The 20,412-nt window shown below is 36.4% G+C and overlaps 1 protein-coding gene across 4 annotated transcripts; it reads left to right on the top strand.

Moving 5' to 3' along the window:
* The first annotated feature begins 621 nt into the window (after positions 1-621).
* Positions 622-18,703, top strand: opn7d (opsin 7, group member d). Of its 4 annotated transcripts, XM_032548485.1 has the most exons (7): positions 624-1,282; positions 6,237-6,330; positions 14,592-14,682; positions 14,765-14,927; positions 15,423-15,550; positions 15,647-15,981; positions 17,706-18,703. In XM_032548485.1, the coding sequence occupies exons 2-7, from the start codon at positions 6,301-6,303 to the stop codon at positions 18,162-18,164; spliced, it is 1,206 nt and encodes a 401-aa protein (XP_032404376.1). In that variant the 5' UTR covers positions 624-1,282; positions 6,237-6,300; the 3' UTR covers positions 18,165-18,703. The 4 variants fall into 4 exon arrangements, with proteins under 4 accessions (XP_032404238.1, XP_032404313.1, XP_032404376.1 ...); XM_032548347.1 differs by having other exon boundaries at positions 622-1,282; positions 14,592-14,927; XM_032548562.1 differs by lacking the exon at positions 6,237-6,330 and having other exon boundaries at positions 625-1,282.
* The last annotated feature ends 1,709 nt before the right edge of the window (positions 18,704-20,412 follow it).

Raw genomic sequence — 20,412 nt, 5'->3', positions numbered from 1 at the left:
TACCAAGAATTATTGTTTAGTTTCTAGTGGAAACATCTTAGTACACTTTAAATAACTTAAAAGTAACTTTTCAGCAAGATATTGGAGCTTGTTTCAAGACAATTATTCCTTAATAATGATGAAAAAGTACTGGTTCCATTGGGTTATTATTTCAATTATAACAAGACATTTATCCTATTTTATAACTGAAATAATCTGCCAGTTGAACTAGTTTTTTTTCAGCAATATTCAAGAATTATTGACTTAAAGCTAAACTAACTCACGTGTAGCTTTGTTTTAAATAAATAGTTTTTCAATATTGCTTTAAAAAGTAGTAGATTTTTTATATATATAACAATAAATTTTCTCATATTATAAGTGAAATATTTTACCAGTGGAACTAGTGTTTTTTTAATCAATATTAAGAATTAATTTACTTAATACAAGCTCCTATATCTTGCTAAAAACGACTTCTAGGTTAGTTTTGTGTTATTTCAAATGCATGAAGAAACTAGACACAAATACTTGGTAAGATTTGATGTTTTTGCAATGTGCATTCTTGTTGGTTGTGCAGGAGGCTCTATGAACGCTTTTCAAAGATGTACAGTTGTACATGCTAATTGCGTGTTTTTTTGTATTTGTTCAGTTCAGCTGCTAGAAGCAGCTAATTTGCAATAAAGTGACAGGAACCCCTATAACATCTCATTCTGAAAGGAGCTCAAAATAGACTAAAATTTAATTATAATGATTTTGTGCAATAAAATTTAATGAACATGTATTTTTATAGTGCACAGACCTACCCTAACCTGTCCAGGGAAGCATAACAGGTCGTCTTTAATGAACAGTGTTTAAAGACAGATGAACAAAGTGAGGGGGAAAGCAGGAGAAGGGGTTGAGACGGGTTGGGGAGTGGTACTTTGAGTCATCAGTGATGCTCAGACCTTCACAGTATTATGCTGATCCCTCTCCCTCGCCCACACTCCCTCTCTCACTCTGAGCTGCTCGTTGTGCATCAGCCAGACTCGGGCGCTCGTCCACAAGGATGAGGAGCGCACACTCTGCGTGACAGAGCGAGCCCTTGTCCACCTGGCTGCTCACGCGCGTGTCGGCGTTCGAGAGGAGGATTCCTCCACTGAGTGTCAGCCTCACACCGGTCCCGCCTCTCTTCTTCTTCTTCTTCTGTCTTTTCTGTTTTTGTTTTTTGTTTTTCCTCCCAGAGACTGGTCAGATCCTCTCCTCCATGTCTGGCTCTCCACCTGGCCTCCATGAGTTTAATTGAGGACAAGCCATTCCTCCCTGGAAGGTAAGCAGCAGCGTCTGTTTCCACGGCATAACGGTGACTTTAGGTATCAGGGAGGTTGATATATTTAATCTTTTTTGAGTTTCCTCATGTGGTTTTAAGAGGAAATTAAAAATATACATAAAGATGATAAAGCTGAAAACATGGATTGTGTATAATTTTAGGGAATTTTCAGAGATTTGTCTGATTGGGATGAAAGAGTGTTTCCTGAAGGGCAGCTTGTTTCAGTAAAGTGGAGTCTGGTTGTTCAGCCTGATGATTAAATGAAGTCAGAGACCTGACAGAAGACTGTGGGACCCGCGCAGGATTAGTCAGGAGGCGCTCCGATTGCCAAAAGATGCTGATTTTTGTTTCCCACAAGTTAAAGCTTTCTTTCTGACAGCACAAATAAAATGTTACAATCTAAAACTATACGTTTCACAGACACGTCTGAATGAAGCTCTGCAGTAATGGAGAAGTGAAAAGGTAAATGGTGAACCCATTAATATCACATCTCTTGTTTCTCTGCAACAAACAGCTGCTGCTGTTTGTCTTCCAGCCCATGTGGAAACCGTCGCAATGGTCGACCGTTTCCAACGCAGCCGGGTTGACCTGATCCCAGGCGGCACGTATTGTTTGTTTGAATGTTTGCCTGCATAAATAAGCTGCTTGTTGTCGTTGCACAAACACATAACTGTGGGTTTCACTTCGGCTTGCCAACAGAAAATCAATACCTGTAGACAATGCTTGACTATTATGAGTAAGTTTGGCCTTAGAACTTGGAACAACGTTATTTAACAAAGTGATTCACCTTCGACTTTCAGGGATTCCTGTCAAAGCAAAGGCAGGAAGGAAACGTGAAACAGGATATATGTAAGAACTCGATGAATAGATTTGTGTGATTTAATGAAGCAGAAAATCACCTTTACAAATATTTATAGCTGCTTCTAATCTGATGTGTTTAATACTGCTAAGTAATTTTCAGCGATATAATCAAGGACATGAATGTCATTTAAGGTTTTGTGTTTTAATACCTAATTTTATCTGTGTTTTGTTGATATTTGAATAATTATACAATATCAATTCATTTTAAAAGGGTTAAAAATAGGGTTGAAACAATTAACTGGATTAATAGTGATGAACTGATTACTTAAATAATTGTCAATTAATTTAGTTCAGTCAACTGACAGATTAATAAAAGACCAGTAGCTGAAAGAATGAGCAGCAATTAAGCCAGAACTTTAATAAAATATATATACAACCAAGAGACCACTTAAAATGATCAGTTTCTCTGATTTTACTCAGAAAACTAAGTGAAATCAGTTTTATTCAAACATTTTACTTATGTTTGAGTAAAATGAACTTTGTTCTTTTATTCTATGAACTACTGACAACATGTCTCTGAAATTCCAAGCAAACATTTTGTATTTATTAGCAGAAAATGAGAAACGGTCAACAACGATGCAGAGCTTTCAGGTCCTCAATTAAAGCAAATAAAACAAGTTGATATTCATTTAGAAACAACAATACTAATGTTTTAACTCAGGAAGAGTTCAGAGATCAGTATTTGGTGGAAAAACCAGGAGGTTTTCAATGGGGTTCAGTTCTGTGGGCTGTTTATTTTTACCAGAGCTGTGTATTTATATAAATAGGTTTTAAAGAAAACCTCTTTATCTGTGAATATTTTCTAATGGAATATTTTTTACTTTAACTGGTTCAAATTCTGTCAAGAAAATCTGATATTAAGCACCTTTGTCTAGTTAATTATTAATCAGTTAATGAAAAAATAAACAAATTTTCTGTACACCAAATGATATAATGTCAAGTAGAAAGTGCACAGATTTTCACATGTTGATGTATTTTTAAGGTTCTGTTGGCTCTAGTGGCCTTTATTTGAAAGTAGTTCAACAGGAAACTCGGTAATGAGAGAGAGAGGGAGGACATGCGACAAATGTCGCCAGGCCGGGAATCGAACCTGCGACCACCGTCACGAGTACAAAGGCCTCAATACGTGGGTCGTGCTCTGCCGCTGCGCCACCACAGCAGCCCTAGATGTTTTTTTAAACTGCAGCTGCATCTTTAGCTACAAATAATAAAGCATTTATTAAAGAAATGATGTGTTTTTGCATTTTAGGTTGTAAAGTTTTTATTTTCTGATTTAAAAAAGGAATTGAAATCAATCATTCAAAAGAATAATCAGATTAACTGACAGAATAATCAAATTATCATCAGAACAACTGATTAATTGGCAGAAAAAAATATTAATCAGAAAAATTGCCAGAATGAGTAATGTAAATATTTGTTAATTTGCATCTTTAAATGTATTTCTAAGACTGTATAAAAAGATTCAAGTCATTTGATGAAAATCTGCAGAATGTGCCCATTTTTAAAAATCAAATTAATCGATTAATTATCAAAATAATTAATAATTGATTATTAAAATAATCATTAAATGAATCCTAGTTAAAAATGATAATGTTAGAGTTAGAGTAATTTAAATTATTTGTTCTGCTGGTTAGAATTTGCTTCTTTGGCTCTACAGCCCTCAGCATGATGCTGCCACCACCATGCTTGGCAGCTGGTGAAGTGTTGTTAGCTCTCAGTGGAGTGAAATCGCTCCGTCTTTGTCTCAGCTGACAGACTTTTTTTTTTAAATATACTTATATCTCAAATGTCTAGGTATTTTATGCAATTTTTGTATGGGGGAATATTTCTGCCATAAGTCGAGAGCACACATTTTCTGTCTGAAAGAAAGATTTCATGTCGTTTGTTCTCAAAACTTTTAATTCTTGTTTAATTCCCATAGTTTGGCATAATATGGCCAAAATACTATGCCATATTATGCCAAACTCCATAAATTTAACTCCATAAATTTATGGAGTTAAATTTGTGTCACAATTATTCAATCAAAAAGATTATTACAATTCAAAATGTTTTGACCAGTTAAATTATTTTTGATTGAGATAAGTTTGTTTTTTTTTTTATTAGAATTTGTTTTTGCAAATCCAAACGTTTTGATTACAATTCTATTTTTTTTTGTTTGACATAATTTTTTTAATTGAATAATTGTGAAACTAATTTTACTCCATATTAAGTGCTTAAATAAAAAATCTGTAGAAGGCGAAATTATGTTTTAATCCAGTTAATCGATTAATCGTCAGAATAACCAATAGAATAATTGATTAATCATCAGAATAATTGATATATCATTTAAAAAATCTATAGAATAGTTGATTAATCATTAGAATAATTGTCAGAATGACAGAATAATTGATTAATCATTAGATTAACTGATAGAATAATCAAAGAATCATCAGAATAATTGATTAATCGGCAGAAAATTTTATTAATCATCAGCATAATTGCCAGAAGGAGTAATGTAATCAATAATCGACTACTAAAATAATCGTTAGTTGCAGCCCTCCTCAGCAGTGTTTGGTATAAAGTAATTCTTCTTGAGAAAAAAAGGTTTAAATTAAATCCATAAAACCCCAAACTCAACGTAATATTCACACCAATGATGAGTGCATTTAAATATCTAACTTCCTGTAAGTTTTTCCCATCGTTTCATTAAAGAAAATTAAAAACCTGCATTAATGAAGCTCACATTAAAGGCAGCCTGAGGCAGCAGCAAAGAGGTAGCCGGTGCTACTAGTTCTGTTTTGTACATGACGGAGATCAATGTCCGAACGTGAATCCAGCCCTGCTGGGAACTCATTTATAGTCTGATTAGATCATGTCAAGCTCTGCACCTTAAACACTTCAGGTGCTCTGCATCATGTGATCACTTTCCTCAGACATTATATAATTTATGTCGCAGCACGGGTGCCGACGTTGGAAGGAGTCGCCTCCGATGGCCCTGTCATACTGCTGAGGCTTTGTGTGAATATTATACAGTTATGGCATTTGCTTGTCACTGACAGTCCCTCTCAGTTGAAGAGGCAGGCAGGGTGAATTCAGTCAGCTTTAATCTCTCAAAGGTTTCCACGGGCTCTGGGGGACATGCCACAAAGAAACCATACATGTTTCTGCAACGACTTCCTGCTACATCTTTTTATATCGCTGTGAATTATAAGCCTACCAGATTATCGCATACAATGAAATCTAGATTGGAGGAGTATTTATTTGTCATTTAACAGCTGCTTTGTCGAATGCGATTGTCAAAACAAAAACAGCAGACAATTAGCAGCTAGTATTTTAGATTTAGTGCTTTGGAAACTGTGATGAATTGTGAAAAGTAACACAGAAAGCATAAAAATGTTAGAGCTCTGATGAAAACATTGTTGGTGCCCTGGGGGGCCAGGAAGCCCAATTAAACCAAGCGTAAAAGATGCAGTGTGACACATAACATCCCAAAACACAAACACAAGATATGTCAAAGGCGCAAACTCTGAGGGTTATCCGTGAACATACTGTACTATTACCACCATTATATAATCACTGGTGTTATGCAAATACAATCACTGATATTGTTGCTGACGCCACTTTAAGGCCATAAAGGTCAAAGAATACAATTGTAGAAATTAAATTTAAAGGAGACCTATTGTAAAAAAAAATGATATTTTGGTAAGTTTTTGTACTTCCATTTGAGTCTAAGCTGCTTCTAAAAACAACCCAAGCACTAAAACAAAAACACCCACCCAGCTGTTTTCTGGAAATAAGTTAATGTTTTTTGGTGTTCGGAAAACGAGCGGCTTCAAAAACCTATAACAGGTCACCTTTAACCCCGACACAGATTTTCCTGCAGATGGCCGCTTCCTGCCGCGCTCCCCGACTCTCAGCCCTTTAAATGGCCTCTCATTTCAGACGTTTAAGGGCTATGAGTGACAGTCCTATTTTTAGTGCCGTCATAAATGTCACAGTATTAATGACACGAGACTTGTTGCAAACTCAGGCAGAGCAGATTACTCGTCATCCTGACAACAGGAATAAATTGCATCGGTTTAAGACGTTTACCTCGGCGTTTTCCACGTTTCAGGAGCGATGCGGATGCCAATCAGGAATGAAACGACGGGTTTTCATGCGCGGCCGGCAGCCACTGCATGGTTTATGCTTGGTGTCACCATCTGGAGGTCAGCGCTGTTCTTTCACTGAAGGAATCTAATTAACTGGACATCATAGCTGCTCTGTCATGAAATGTGCCTCTGCAGACCGTCGGTGGAGTTCAGCTGCTCTCCCTCATTTTCACAGACAAATTGATGAGTTTTAGCTTCATTTTGTTCCTCGAATCTCAAACACACTTTGCTTAAATCTTCTTAAAATCAGGTCATTTCAAAGACTATTTACTTTCAAAGAGTAAATACAGGAAATGATTTCCAATTGATGAGGAGAAAAAGGCCAGATGTGAAGAAGTAATTAGTCCTTCTTCTTAAGTTGTGAATTAAATGTGATTAGATGAAGTAAATCCTTTGCTTTGAAGCTGATTGACAACATAAAATACGAGAAACTCATCAAACTCTGATCTAAAGAAACTCAGGAATATGAGCAAATGTTTTTGATGATCGCAAACGCTGAAGCAGAAATGACATTTTTCACATTAATTTATACAAACGTTTCCTCCTAATAACTAAATAAAAAGTTGCTTTTGTATTTGTTTATTTATTTTTGTCAAAATAGGAAATATTTGTAAATGGGAAAACACCTTTTTAACTTATAATCTTACAAAAAAAACTGTCTGAAGAGTGAACTTCATCACAAAGAATCAGTGAGATTTCTGTATTTGTACCTAAAATATGATTTATTTATAATTAACTCATATAAAATAAAACATTTAATCAAAAATATGTACACTGGAAAAGCATATAAACATGACCTGGAAATTATTAACATTATAATTTAGAATTTAATTTATTATTACTGTCACTTTTATTAACGATTTAATTAGACAAAATGAGATGAAAACACAGATAAAAATACTTTATGAGTATTTTTATCTGTTTTTATCCATAAAATCTAATTAAAATTCTAAATCTTATTAAAAGAAATTTGCTTTGACAGGAAAAAAAGGAAATTGTTCAGGAACTTCACAAAAGGTTTTGCAGAACATAAAACATCAACAAAATACATTTAATAAAAATCATATAATCCGGCTAAGCCACAATCGAGGCTGAAGATTTAATCTGAGCAGATTTGGCAGAAAATAATCCAGAATCTCTGAAGAAGACCTTAAATTCATTGTCAGGGTTTTAACACACCTTGTTATTCTGATTAGCAGAGTAAATCCACAGGCGGCAGCAGGTTTATGGAGAATCTATTCATAACATGAATAAAAAAACTAAAATGTCACATTTACATAAACATTAAGACTCAGAACATAATTATGTACTGTTGGCTTCAAAACGACGATACAAGAAGAGAAGAACCGCCATGTTTCAGTCAGGAGTTAGGGATCAAGGAAGGAAGGGAGGAACTAATGATAAAATGGGAAAGGAAGGAAGAGAGGGAAGGAAGGAAGAGAGGGAAGGAAGGAAGGAAGGAAGGAAGGAAGGAAGGAAGGAAGGAAGGAAGGAAGGAAGGAAGGAAGGAAGGAAGGAAGGAAGGAAGGAAGGAAGGAAGGAAGGAAGGAAGGAAGGAAGGAAGGAACTAATGATAAAATGGGAAAGGAAGGAAGAGAGGGAAGGAAGGAAGGAAGGAAGGAAGGAAGGAAGGAAGGAAGGAAGGAAGGAAGGAAGGAAGGAAGGAAGAAGGAAGGAAGGAAGGAAGGAAGGAAGGAAGGAAGGAAGGAAGGAAGGAAGGAAGGAACTAATGATAAAATGGGAAAGGAAAGAAGAGAGGGAAGGAAGGAAGGAAGGAAGGAAGGAAGGGAGGAAGGAAGGAAGGGAGGTGGGAGGGAGGGAGGGAGGAGGGAGGGAGGGAAGGGAGGAGGAAGGAAGGAAGGAAGGAGGAGGAAGGAAGGAAGGAAGGAAGGAAGGGGAAGGAAGGAAGGAAGGAAGGAAGGAAGGAAGGAAGGAAGGAAGGACTAATGATTAAAAGGGAAAGGAAGGAAGAGAGGGAAGGAAGGAAGGAAGGAAGGAAGGAAGGAAGGAAGGAAGGAAGGAAGGAGAAGGAAGGAAGGAAGGAAGGAAGGAAAAGGAAGGAAGGAAGGAAGGAAGGAAGGAACTAATGAAAATGGGAAAGGAAAGAAGGAGAGGAAGGAAGGAGGAAGGAAGGAAGGAAGGAAGGAAGGAAGGAAGGAAGGAAGGAAGGAAGGAAGGAAGGAAGGAGGAAGGAAGGAAGGAAGGAAGGAAGGAAGGAAGGAAGGAAGGAAGGAAGGAAGGAAGGAAGGAAGGAAGGAAGGAAGGAAGGAAGGAAGGAAGCCTCTTATTCCAAACTCCGCTTTAAGGAAGAAAATCTCAGTTCAGACATTTCCCGGTCGGTCTCCTGTCACCATGACAACCAGTGACACCAGTACCACCCAGTTCTGCAGGTCTCACTGCCTGTTGGCACCGAACCCGGCCCTAACAGTAACTCCGTGCGGTTCGCCTCCCCCCGGCCCGACTGGACGTGTCGTCATGACGATCCGACTGGCACAGCAATGAGCCTGGAGACCCAATCACGTCTCCGGGACCGGAAACACGAACCGGGTTTCTACTCATCCGCTGCGCTTTTTCCTGCCGAGTTTCACTTTTTCCCGTCAATCATCCACCGAGCGAAGCGACGCGCTGGATGCAGGTTGAATCAAACTGGAGTCCGATGAAGAATTAGTTTTTCCTTCATTTCTTCTGTTACTTTTACCACTATAACACTATTATTATTATTATTATTATTATCATCATCATCATCATCATCATTATTATTATCATTATTATTATTATTATTATTATTATTATCATTATTATTATTATTATTATTATTATCATTATTATTATTATTATCATTATCATTATTATTATCATTATTATTATTATTATTATTATTATTATTATTATCATTATTATTATTATTATTATTATTATTATTATTATTATTATCATTATTATTATTATTATCATTATTATTATTATTATTATTATTATTATTATCATTATTATTATTATTATTATTATTATTATTATTAGTGTTATTATTATTAGTGTTTTATTTTATTTGTTATATAACACAGATTATGAAGCATATATATGCTGTTCATTGCCAAAGAGTTGGTAGGTAGTAACTACTTACATTTACTTGAGTAACTTCTTTAAAAAATGTATTTTTATTACGCTGCACTTTTTACTTTTATTTGAGTAAAATTTCTGGATTTTCTACCCACTGTATGAAAAACAAACATGTTTTAACCAAAGATTCACCAGACACAGACCTGCAGTTTTTGTTAAAGTTTCTTAAGTTTTTATTAAAAGAAACTGATTTTGAAAAGTTTTTGTTTGTTGCTTATATGAATTGTTGTCATTTTGATTCTCAACATACTTAAATCTTCAATGAAATTTCTATTTTGGTCCGTTTGATTCTGACATTTTTAAATATTAAATGACTGATAATTGGTCAGTTACTCAGTAATTAAGCAGATTTTTTACCAAATACTTTTTTACTCTTTTTTTGAGTAATTTCTTGAACGGCTACTTTTTACTTTTAACTTGAGTAAAAATATGTAGAAGTAACTCTACTCTTACTCGAGAACATTTTTGGGGTATGTGTGAGTGTTATTTACAATTGTCATTATTATTATTATTATTATTATTATTATTATGGACTGTAGATTTTTTTGTCTTGTATTGGGGATAGTTTGTAATTATTTTGTTTATGTAATATAATTTATTGACTGGTTCTTTATCACAGTATATTGAACAGGCATTAGAAAACCATAACATGGTTTTAATTACAATTTTTTGATAATTATTGAGTCTGTAAGCCATTTATTCCATTAAATTGAGATCAGATTAAATAAGTGTTTACTTCTTCCTACTCCTTTTCAAACAGGAAACAGTGCTAAGCTAATTATTTTGTTCTCCGTCATAAATGCATGTTTTCTCCTGTCCTACTGATTGTTTGCTTTCTTGTTTTTAAAAACCTGTTTGAAATAAATAATTAAATGAATGAATGTTTAGTAGAAATGATCAGGATTCCTCTAACACTGTGCTGATTATTAACTCCAATACTAACCATTTCAATCAATATTTGTGCAATGATGTTTTATTATTTCTCAGAAATTAAGGATCAATGACGACAACCTGCTCATTTACTCATTTGGACATAAAAAATGGAATTTAGATTTTTAATGTCCAATGAAAAAAACCTAGACACAAAAAAACAATAATTTCCTTGAAGTTGACCTTTGGTAAATTATTTTATATTATACTTTTTTTTTTTTACCAAAGGGTGATCTTTATAATTGAACTTGAGACACACATACTGTTCTGGGTCAAATTGACCCGCTGATTAAAATCAAGATAAATGAGTCATGCAGAGAGTATTTATGTTTTTCTCCACTTCTGCTGAGTGTCACTGAGTGTGGGTGGAGTTTGTCCACAGGAACAGAAAAGATTCCCGTCAAAGGTTGTGTGAACACCTGCTTTCTCGCAGTTTCCTAGTGAAGTAAAGAGAATAGTGAGAAAGTGGGCTTGTGTGTGTGTGGTTGCGTGTAAGTTAATTTACTAATTCCTTGAAATCTGTGTGCGATGCTAAGCTCTTCGTTGAGGCGGAAAAGTCTTTCTTTGATTATTTTAAAATGTTGGATCAACATTTCCCGTCGGAAACATTCGAGAATCCACCGACGTTCCAGCAGAGATTTGAACAGAACGGTGATTAATTATTGCAGCCGTTTTGTTTTCAGTCCCACATGCACCTACTGCAAGAGCTAAAAGGCGCAGGTTTCGTAATTCTTTTCCATCTGTCAAGCCTGTCGAGTGCATCTGGATTTAAAACAAAAACGGCTTTTCATCTTTTGCGAGGGATTATTTCTTTTTGTCATTATTCAAAAAAAATCTTTTTTTTCATTTGTTCCTCCATCTGACTGTGTGGGTTTGAAATATTGAGTTACAAACAGCAGGAGAGCAGCACAGAAAAGGTTGAAGAGTTAAGTCAAACTGTTACCACTGATGTTAGTAATTCATATACAGGATAACTTTGGGAATATATTCACTGAAAAGATACCCAATTTCAAGGGGTGTGATGATGCCTAAAACTCACAAAACAGGATTAAGTCAGGACCAAATTTTAATACTGCTGTCGAGAAAACGTCAAAGATCAAATTTACGCAGCAAACAGACAATTATTCTGACATTTATTAGTCTTACCACAAGTTTCAAGCATCTCGTGTCCTGAGGTGAGTCTATAAAGCTAAATTGGAGCCTTAAGAATGCACAATATATACAACTGTACATCTTTGAAAATAATTAGTAGAACCTTCTGCACAAGAAGCAAGAATGCAGCAAGTGGTTTCTGGATGGTTAGTCAACAACAACATAACTCTTCCCTTTTCCAGCAGCCATTGTACACTGCATACTGGTAAAACCAGCTGACCTGGGTTGCTATACTGCAAAAACACTAAATCTTACCAAGTATTTTTGGTCTAGTTTCTAGTACAAACAATGCAGTACACTTGAAATAAGACAAAACTAACCTATATGTAACTTTACAGCAAGATATGGGAGTTTGTTTTAAGTTAATAATTCCTTAATATTGATGAAAAAGCACTAGCTGCACTATTTTATAAAAAATGTTCCTATGTTAAAAGTGAAATAATCTACCAATGGAACAAGAACATTTTCATAGATATTAATAAAATATTGACCTAAAACAAGCTTATACATCTTCCTGAAAAGTTATAAGTTAGTTTTGTCTTATTTCAAGTGTAATAAGATATTTGCACTACAAACCAGACCAAAATGCTTGGTAGGATTTTGTGTTTTTGAAGTGCTTCAATTGCGCAAGGTCTGCAGTACAACATTTACAATTTTCCACATGCAATTAGTGTTTTTTGATGTAGCTTAACAAATCCTATAGACGTCCAACCTGTCGGCCATTTTAGCGATGCTTTCTGCCTCCTTCAGCGTCTGAACAACTTGCAGTTCTTAAATATTGTTTGAATCTTTTCTGTTGCCTTTCATGATCCCAACTGGAAACCCAAAATGCTACCAAACGAACGACTTAAGCTAACCTCAAGCGTGCGAAGCACAAAACAGATCCCGCATCACCTTTGTGTGTGTAAGAGAAGCCAACATTTTTAGAAAACTATGCAGACCTTTTCATGGCATTTAGGTGAGAAAGTTGCAGCTTAATTAGCACATCATCATCGGTTTCACCAGCAGCAGCAGTTTATTGGTCTGAAATGTAAAAATGTTTGTTATGATGCCAAGAAGGAAAGATAACAGCAACGACATCAGAGATGCAATTTGTTGTTGCACCTCAATCTGGTCAAACTATTTAAAGTGATTCAGCCTTAGGTGAGGATCACACCTAAGAGAAAAAAAAATCCAAGAACAAAATTCCAAAACTCTGTTAACATGTTAAAGTTAAGAAGAATAAGACAAAAAGGGAGAAATTTGACAACTTCTGAAGGGTTTTGAACGAACATAAAGGTTTCAGACTGCAGAAGTCCTGGTTTATTAAACCTCTTCACTGCAGCAAGGTGACGTTTCAAACACTTGGCTCCTCATCAGACAGAGAGAGGTCTGATAAAGAGCCAAGTGTTCGAAGCGTCACCTTGCAATGTCATCAGCAGTGAAGTCATCATGGAGTTCTGAGCCAATTTGTTCATTCAGGATACCCTTTATTTCATCCTTCATGTGTTGCTCTGCATGTTTCTCTGTACACGGAGGTTTGAAAATGTTAAAGTCTCTTCGTACAAATAACATGGCAGCACAACTTGGGTTCGCAAAGATTAGGTTTTGGTACAATGTTACTTGGATAAATGAAACCAAGGCCGAGTTTTGAGAATCACCTGCAGAACCAACAAAGCAGCAGAGAAAGTAGATACTACATATTTTGATATCGACCCAATAACAAATAAATACAAGGCCAGTATTGCAGATACACTGCAAAAACATAAAATCTTACCAAGTAGTGTTGGTCTAGTTTCTAATGCAATGTCTAGTAGTAGACATTAACTAACCAGACTCAAACAAGAACAAAAAATGTTCAAAGTAGAAAAAGTTAAATTTAATTCTTCCAAAATTAACAAGCAAAACATAAAGATTTAATGCAAAAAATAAGTCAACGAATAAATAACAATTTTGGTCCCAATTTAACTGAGGTCAACTGAACACAAACAAAACTGACCTGCAAACAAAGAACAAAAGGCTGAAATAGAGGTGGAGTAATCTAAATCTATCACATGAGGGAGGCACGACATAACAAAACAACAAATAAATACAAAATTAACTAAAGCATCCTATGAAACAAATAAAGCAAAACTAACTCTTACTTAGCAGAAACAATAATAAGTGAATATTTAAGTGACAAAATTAACTAATTAAAAACAACTTGAAACAAGTCTCCCCCCTTCAGTCTTTCAAAAAACAAACGGTTTGCTCCAGGTTTCCTCCTCCAGCTGGTTTGCATCAGCAGCACCTCAAACAAAAAAACAAGTGTAAATAAACCATTCAGACAGACATTAACTAAAATGTGCACCCATTAGAAAATATATGTCTAAATGAAATAAACGTAAACATATAAACTGTAACTAATATAAAGAAAAATACTAACACGATGTGGTGGTGGGAGGAGCATCCGCCACACTAACACAACATTAATAAGTAGCATTTCAGCAAGATATTGGAGCTTGTTTAGGTAAATAATTATTTAATAATGGCAAAAACATACTAGCTCCACTGGCAGATTATTTTACTTATAGTGAGAAATTTTCCCATGTGAAATAATCTGCTAGTGGAACTAGTACTTATTTTTAACAATATTAAGTAGTTATTTATTTAAAACAAATTCCTATATCTTGCAAAGAAGGTATTTGTAAGTTTAATTCAAGTGCATTAAGATATTTTCACTAGAAATTAGATTAAAAATACTTGGCAAGACTTTGTTTTTGCATCGAGACTGAACTCTATAACGTTTTTCATTATGTAAGTTTGATGTATTACCAAACTTCCAACATGGTAATTCTGACTGACCAAAACAAGAGACGTTTGGTCTGATTTAGCTTCAGACAGAGGGGGAAAAAAACATATATGTGTCTTCTTATTTGCTGTATGTAAACTTCTGGTTTCAACTGAAACAATTTAAACCACAGCTTGAAATAGATGGGGGGTTTCTGTTATTATTATGACCGTATTTGACTGTTTTCCACTGCTTACAGTCAACTCTTCAACATCAATCTACTGTAGAGTTCCAGTAAATAAATTCTCCAGTCATTTAAAGCATTATTTGTGATTATCTCATTTGTGTGGTTGTGTAAACATTTTAGATGGGAAATGCTTCAGACGCAGCCTCTTTGTTTGCCTCCAGCATCTCGAAGGAGCATGACATCCTCATGGGTTCCGTCTACAGCTTGTTTTGTGAGTAAACACAATGATCCGATGTTTGCCACGCTGATATTTTTCCTGACATTTAGTCTTTTTCGTTCTTTTTTTCCCAAAGGTATCCTGTCCCTCATAGGCAACTGCCTTCTGCTGCTTGTTGCTTTTCACAAGAGATCAACTTTGAAACCAGCAGAGTTCTTCATCATCAACCTCTCCATCAGCGACCTTGGGATGACGCTGTCTCTGTTTCCACTGGCAATACCGTCGGCCTTTTCGCACAGGTCTTTTTTAGTAAACAAGTTGATTTTAATTCAAAACGACGAACGCAGACAATTCAGATTCCCACTTTTAATTGAAAAAATAAAATAAAACAGAAAACAGGATGCAAGTAATCGATTAGTGAACTGATCTAAAGTGGACTGATTTTATCAATCGACTAACTGAACTTAAGAAGCTTTTTGAGTGTTTATATTTCAAAACAGAACAGCATAGCGCGCATTTTGCATCCCACATCGGAAGCTGTTCTCTTTTCTGTTCTGTTATGGCGCCGCCGCCATCTTTGTTTTTATCAACCGCCTAAGTATGACCAGCGGCGCCCTCTGGTGGATGGCGGCCAAACTACAACACTAAAAGAAGGTCTAAGCGGGCTTTAATAGTTAATCGATTGGAACTAATTTTAATCTAAGAAGTCATTAATCCCCAGTAGAGATCCAACATGAGATTGGAATTGATTTTTAGCAGTAGGCGTATCTCCATCTCGTTTCTCATGTGTGCAGGTGGCTTTTTGGAGAAATTACCTGCCAGCTTTATGCCATGTGTGGAGTGTTGTTTGGTCTCTGCAGCCTGACAAACCTCACTGCCCTCTCCTTGGTGTGTTGCCTTAAAGTCTGCTTTCCTACTTATGGTGAGGACATAATAATGCAACAACCACATTGTTTTTTTAACTCTGTAGACTTTCATCTCCAATCTAGTAAAGTCTGTTTTATATTTTCCCTCACAGGGAACAAGTTCTCGCCTTCACACTCCCGCCTCCTGGTGGCCGGAGTGTGGTGCTACTCATCTGTGTTTGCCGTGGGGCCCCTGGCACAGTGGGGGCATTACAGCGCTGAACCTTACGGCACGGCCTGCTGCATTGACTGGCACGCACCCAACCAGGAGCTTTTAGCTTTGACATACATAGTCTGCCTTTTTGTCTTTTGCTATGCACTGCCCTGCACCATCATCTTCCTCTCCTATAGTTTCATTCTGCTGACCGTGCGGGGATCGCGTCAGGCGGTTCAGCAGCATATGTCACCCCAGACCAAGACCACCAATGCACACGCTCTCATAGTGAAGGTCAGAGGATGTGGCTGTCACTGAGGCAGAGGCAACACCGAGTTCATGGTTTTGCAGTTGACAAGACTTAAAGGGGACCTATTATGAACAGGTTAGGGTAGGTCTATGGGCTATACAAAACATGTTTATTAATTTTATTTGATAATTAGATTTTATTCTGCTCAGTTCTGCCTAAATTGAGCTGTTTTAGGGCGTCTTGTCACTTTAAATCCAAATAAGCTGCTGCTGGCCACGGCCCCAAACTCAACCTTTAGACTCACACATAAGAATGACTGGAAACAGATGTGACCGTAACATCTTTGACCCTGAATTAGACCCAAAAGCAGAAGAAGTACAGCCTCCTGCACAACCAACAAAAATGCAGCAACCATAAACTGAATGGTAAGAATATTTTCACACCTGATAGTCCGGTAGACTCGGTTCTATTTGGGACCAAATTTGCTTCAATTTTCAACTCCAGCGATTTGCTTTTACTGCCCTGAGTCAAATAATCCAAATTAATTGAAAACCCTATTCAGCTCCTCGCCTGTGGAGGCGCTGTACCAAGACCTACAGAAGGAAATGACACAAAACTTCAGAAGAAGACAATGAGCACAACTTCCATCTTCACAAAATTTAAACAAAAATTTATCAGTTGTTAGATTTTCTTTTGTCCCTGGTAAAAGACCAGAAGCCATTTCTCCTGCTAGCACTAGTCTCTTGCCTTTGTTTTGTTTGTATTTACCCAGAATGCCATGTGCTACAGCTCACGTCCTGCTTTCGGAGCGCGAGAGTTCATTTAAACTGAGCAGAGACCTTGGTGTTTAGGCTGACTAGAGATCTCAGTTTGATCTGCATCAAAGTTCAATTGCGCATTCACACCTCCACAAACGAACCGGACTTTCTAGACAAACAAACTGGAGTTGGACTAAGGCAGACTAAACAGGGCTGGTGAGAATACACCCTCGGTCAACAACAAAACACTTGTCTTTTCCAGCAGCCATTATGCAGTGCTTACAGTGGTAAAACCAGCTGACCAAACTTGCTGGAACCTTTCGGGTTAGTTACTAGGTAGGTTTTTTCTGAACACTCTGGCTGTTTTTAGAAGCAGCCAAGATCAAAATGAAAGTATAAAACCCTGCAAAATGTGAATTTTGCATAATAGGTCCCCTTTAAGGATGTATTAGATCTTACTTGCTTGTTTTTGTCATGTTTTTTACATTTGCAGCATTAAAAATGACAGAAAAGAGACAAGGGAATCAATATTTGCTTTTGTTAGTGTTGTGAAACCAACCTCAGACTATAACGGATTTAAATCGGATTTTATGTGATACACCAACACAAAATAGTGCATTACTATGAAATGGTAGATTATATAAATGGTTTTCTAAATGTTCTGTGCATTTGCACTTACATTTATTAAATGCAATGCAATCAATTGGCATCTAAAGTTACTAAACATTTTAGCCACAGGAATTCCCTGAAACAAAATGTTTGCCTAGATTTTTGGGTTTTTGTATTTTAAAGGATTTTAGGTCAGACATAAGCTAAATGTTGTTAAAGCCAAAACAAACCAGAAAAGAAAGTCTTTTGTTACTGCTTTGTGATGTATTATGACATAAAATCTCCATAAAACTGAAGTTTTATGATTGTACAGAGACAAAATGTAAAAAAGCTAAATAGTTTTCCAATATGCAGGTCATTGTCTGTCTGTTTTTCTGCTTGTATTGCTCCATTCTCCACAGCTGTCCATAGCAGTGTGCATTGGTTTTCTGGGAGCCTGGACCCCTTACGCTGCCGTGGCAATGTGGGCTGCTTTCGGAGACGCCACAACCGTCCCTCCTGTTGCGTTCGCCCTGGCCGCAGTGTTGGCCAAGTCTTCCACCATCTACAACCCAATGGTCTACCTGCTGTGCAAGCCCAATTTCCGCGAGTGTTTATGTAGAGACACGTCTACACTGCGACAGATGATGCACAGGGGTAGTCCACAGCCGCAGGAGCGATTCAGCTTCACTCCACAGCGCAACAAGGACACAAGTGCCTCCACAAGGTTCTCAAATGGTCAGCAGGATAGTTATGGGGCATGTCTGAACTGCACCGAGAATGCAGCGCTGCAGAAGACCGCCTGCGTCCTGACGGGATCCTCCTACACCGAGGTGACAGTTAGTCAGCTCTCAGCCAAACCAGGAACAGATTTCATCTAACAGAGCGACTTGCTTCAAACACTAGAAAAGACCTGATGTAACCTGTTTCCTTCTCAATCTGAACACCATGGCAACTCCACAGGACTGCAATGAGCTGCTGTGGAATCCTGAAGGACTGACGTGACAAATCTGCACTGGTCTGAGTCAGCCTGAATAGATTTACCACTGACATTTATGTTTGTCTCAAGGTTTACTTCACTTTAAGGTTGCTGGCGGTTTTATTTAGGACTCAAAATCTGTAAAAACTAAGACAGTGGTGCTACTGCTGGATCAGGGACACTTTGTTTCTCATGTAAAAGAGGAAACACAGAGACACGGGAGATCACATGATAATAAAGAAGGTAAATGTGCAGCTGTAAAGTGTTTCTCAACTTAAAATCACAACTCCCTGTTGACTTGAACACCTCTGTGTGAATGTGTTGTTATCATTGCAACTAGGATTCATTAAAAAGAAACTTCTTCGGTAACAAACACAATGCAAAAACACTAAATCTTACCAAGTACTTTTGGTCTAGTAAATATCTTAGTACACTTGAAATGAGACAAAATTTACTTACAAGTAACTTTTCAGCATAGTATAGGCGCTTGTTGAAAAAGTACAAATTATTTCACTTATAACATGGAAGAAATGTCTTGTTATAAGTGAAATAATCTCAGTGGAACTAGTACTTTTACATCAATATTAAAGAATTATCGACTTTATACTGGCTCCTATATCTTGCTGAAATGTTTGTAGGATTTTTTGTTTTTGCAGTTTACACAAGTATCATTACACCATTTTCTGCTTTTCTTTAAGATCTGACCAGCCGATTCAGATTCAAATTTCTTTTTTCTTTTTGTTTATTTTAATGCTGCCATTTTTTTGTGGTTTCCATGGACTCTGGAAACAAGTTTTAGGTGTAACATTTTCTAATCGTGAGGAAATTAAGGAGATTTTGTGAAACATGAAGTCCTGTTTTGATTTTGAAGTATGTGAGTTGTTTCTAATCTGCTCAAGTTCTGAATAGTGCATGCATGTTTGGATCAAGGGTGTGAAATTCATCGCATTCTTCAACTGTGTCTTGACTGGGTATATCACGTTTGTGGTGATGTCATTTTTACTTCTTATTTTATATTTTTTGTCAGCTGACAGTCCAAAGTGTGAGTGGTTAAATAATTATAAACCAAAGTAATCAGAAAGTAAGCTGAGCCGCCAGTTTCAAGCATCCAGAACCCTGACGTGAGTCAAGCATCTGTTAAAACTGAAAGTAGTCGTACCCTTGGTTGATTTACATTTATCTGATAATAAAAAAATCTGTGGATTGAGCTAAAGATTAGTGTTATGGCAAAGAGACCTTCCAATCTCAAAGACTTGGATCTTATCACTGAAGATAAACTGTCAAAATATCAATGGAAATATTTAAAGGGATGTGATTGTTGTAATGCCAATAATTTCCACTGATTGTTCAGGAGGGTATAAATAATTTGGCATCCCACTTGTTAATAAAATCTACCTAAAGAACTGATAAATTAATTGATTTTCAAATTTAACCTATCTTTATATTGTATCTTTAGCAAGATGCCTGTCTCACTTCTAGAAACGAGGGTAAAATCTGCCAGGAGTATGAATAACTTTTAGCTGAATTGTACATGGCGTGTGGAAGCTGCAGCTCTGATAGAGTTACATTTTTCAACTAGTCCAAATAATCTGTGGCAGTTTAAGTTAGTTAATGATCAAATTGTGTCACCGACAAATTGTGGCGTTACGTTCCTGTGGCATTTAAACCAAAGGTAGAAACAGAGTAGTGTGATGGGAGAATAAGGACTTTAACACATGAAATAAAATCAAATGTAATGAGTGAATCTGAGTGTTTTTATTTCTGATGCAGTTAACAAATAGAAAAATAGCATTTTAATCTTTCAACAATTGCATTTCCATTGACCATATAACTGTGCAAATTGGAATTACAAAAATAAATTTGCTTAACATAAAGAACTCACGCTTTAGGAGGATTAATTAATTTTTTGTGTATTTTGCACAAAACTCCAATGGAGACACTTTTTTCTCATCACATGTTCGAAAGCTACTGGTGGAAAAGACGAAGATGACGACAGGAAGTGGTAGGAAGATGATGGCGAATCATTTTTTTAATGACTTATCACCTGAACAAACTTATTCACGCGTGATTTTCATTTCATTTCTTTTCTAATGGAAACACACAATTGCGAAACTCGACATCAGTGGAATATCAACAAAGTTTTGTGCATG

This window comes from Xiphophorus hellerii, chromosome 1 (assembly GCF_003331165.1).
Source record: "Xiphophorus hellerii strain 12219 chromosome 1, Xiphophorus_hellerii-4.1, whole genome shotgun sequence".
Classification (NCBI taxonomy): Eukaryota; Metazoa; Chordata; class Actinopteri; order Cyprinodontiformes; family Poeciliidae; genus Xiphophorus; species Xiphophorus hellerii.
This window is presented reverse-complemented; position numbering and strand designations above follow the sequence as displayed.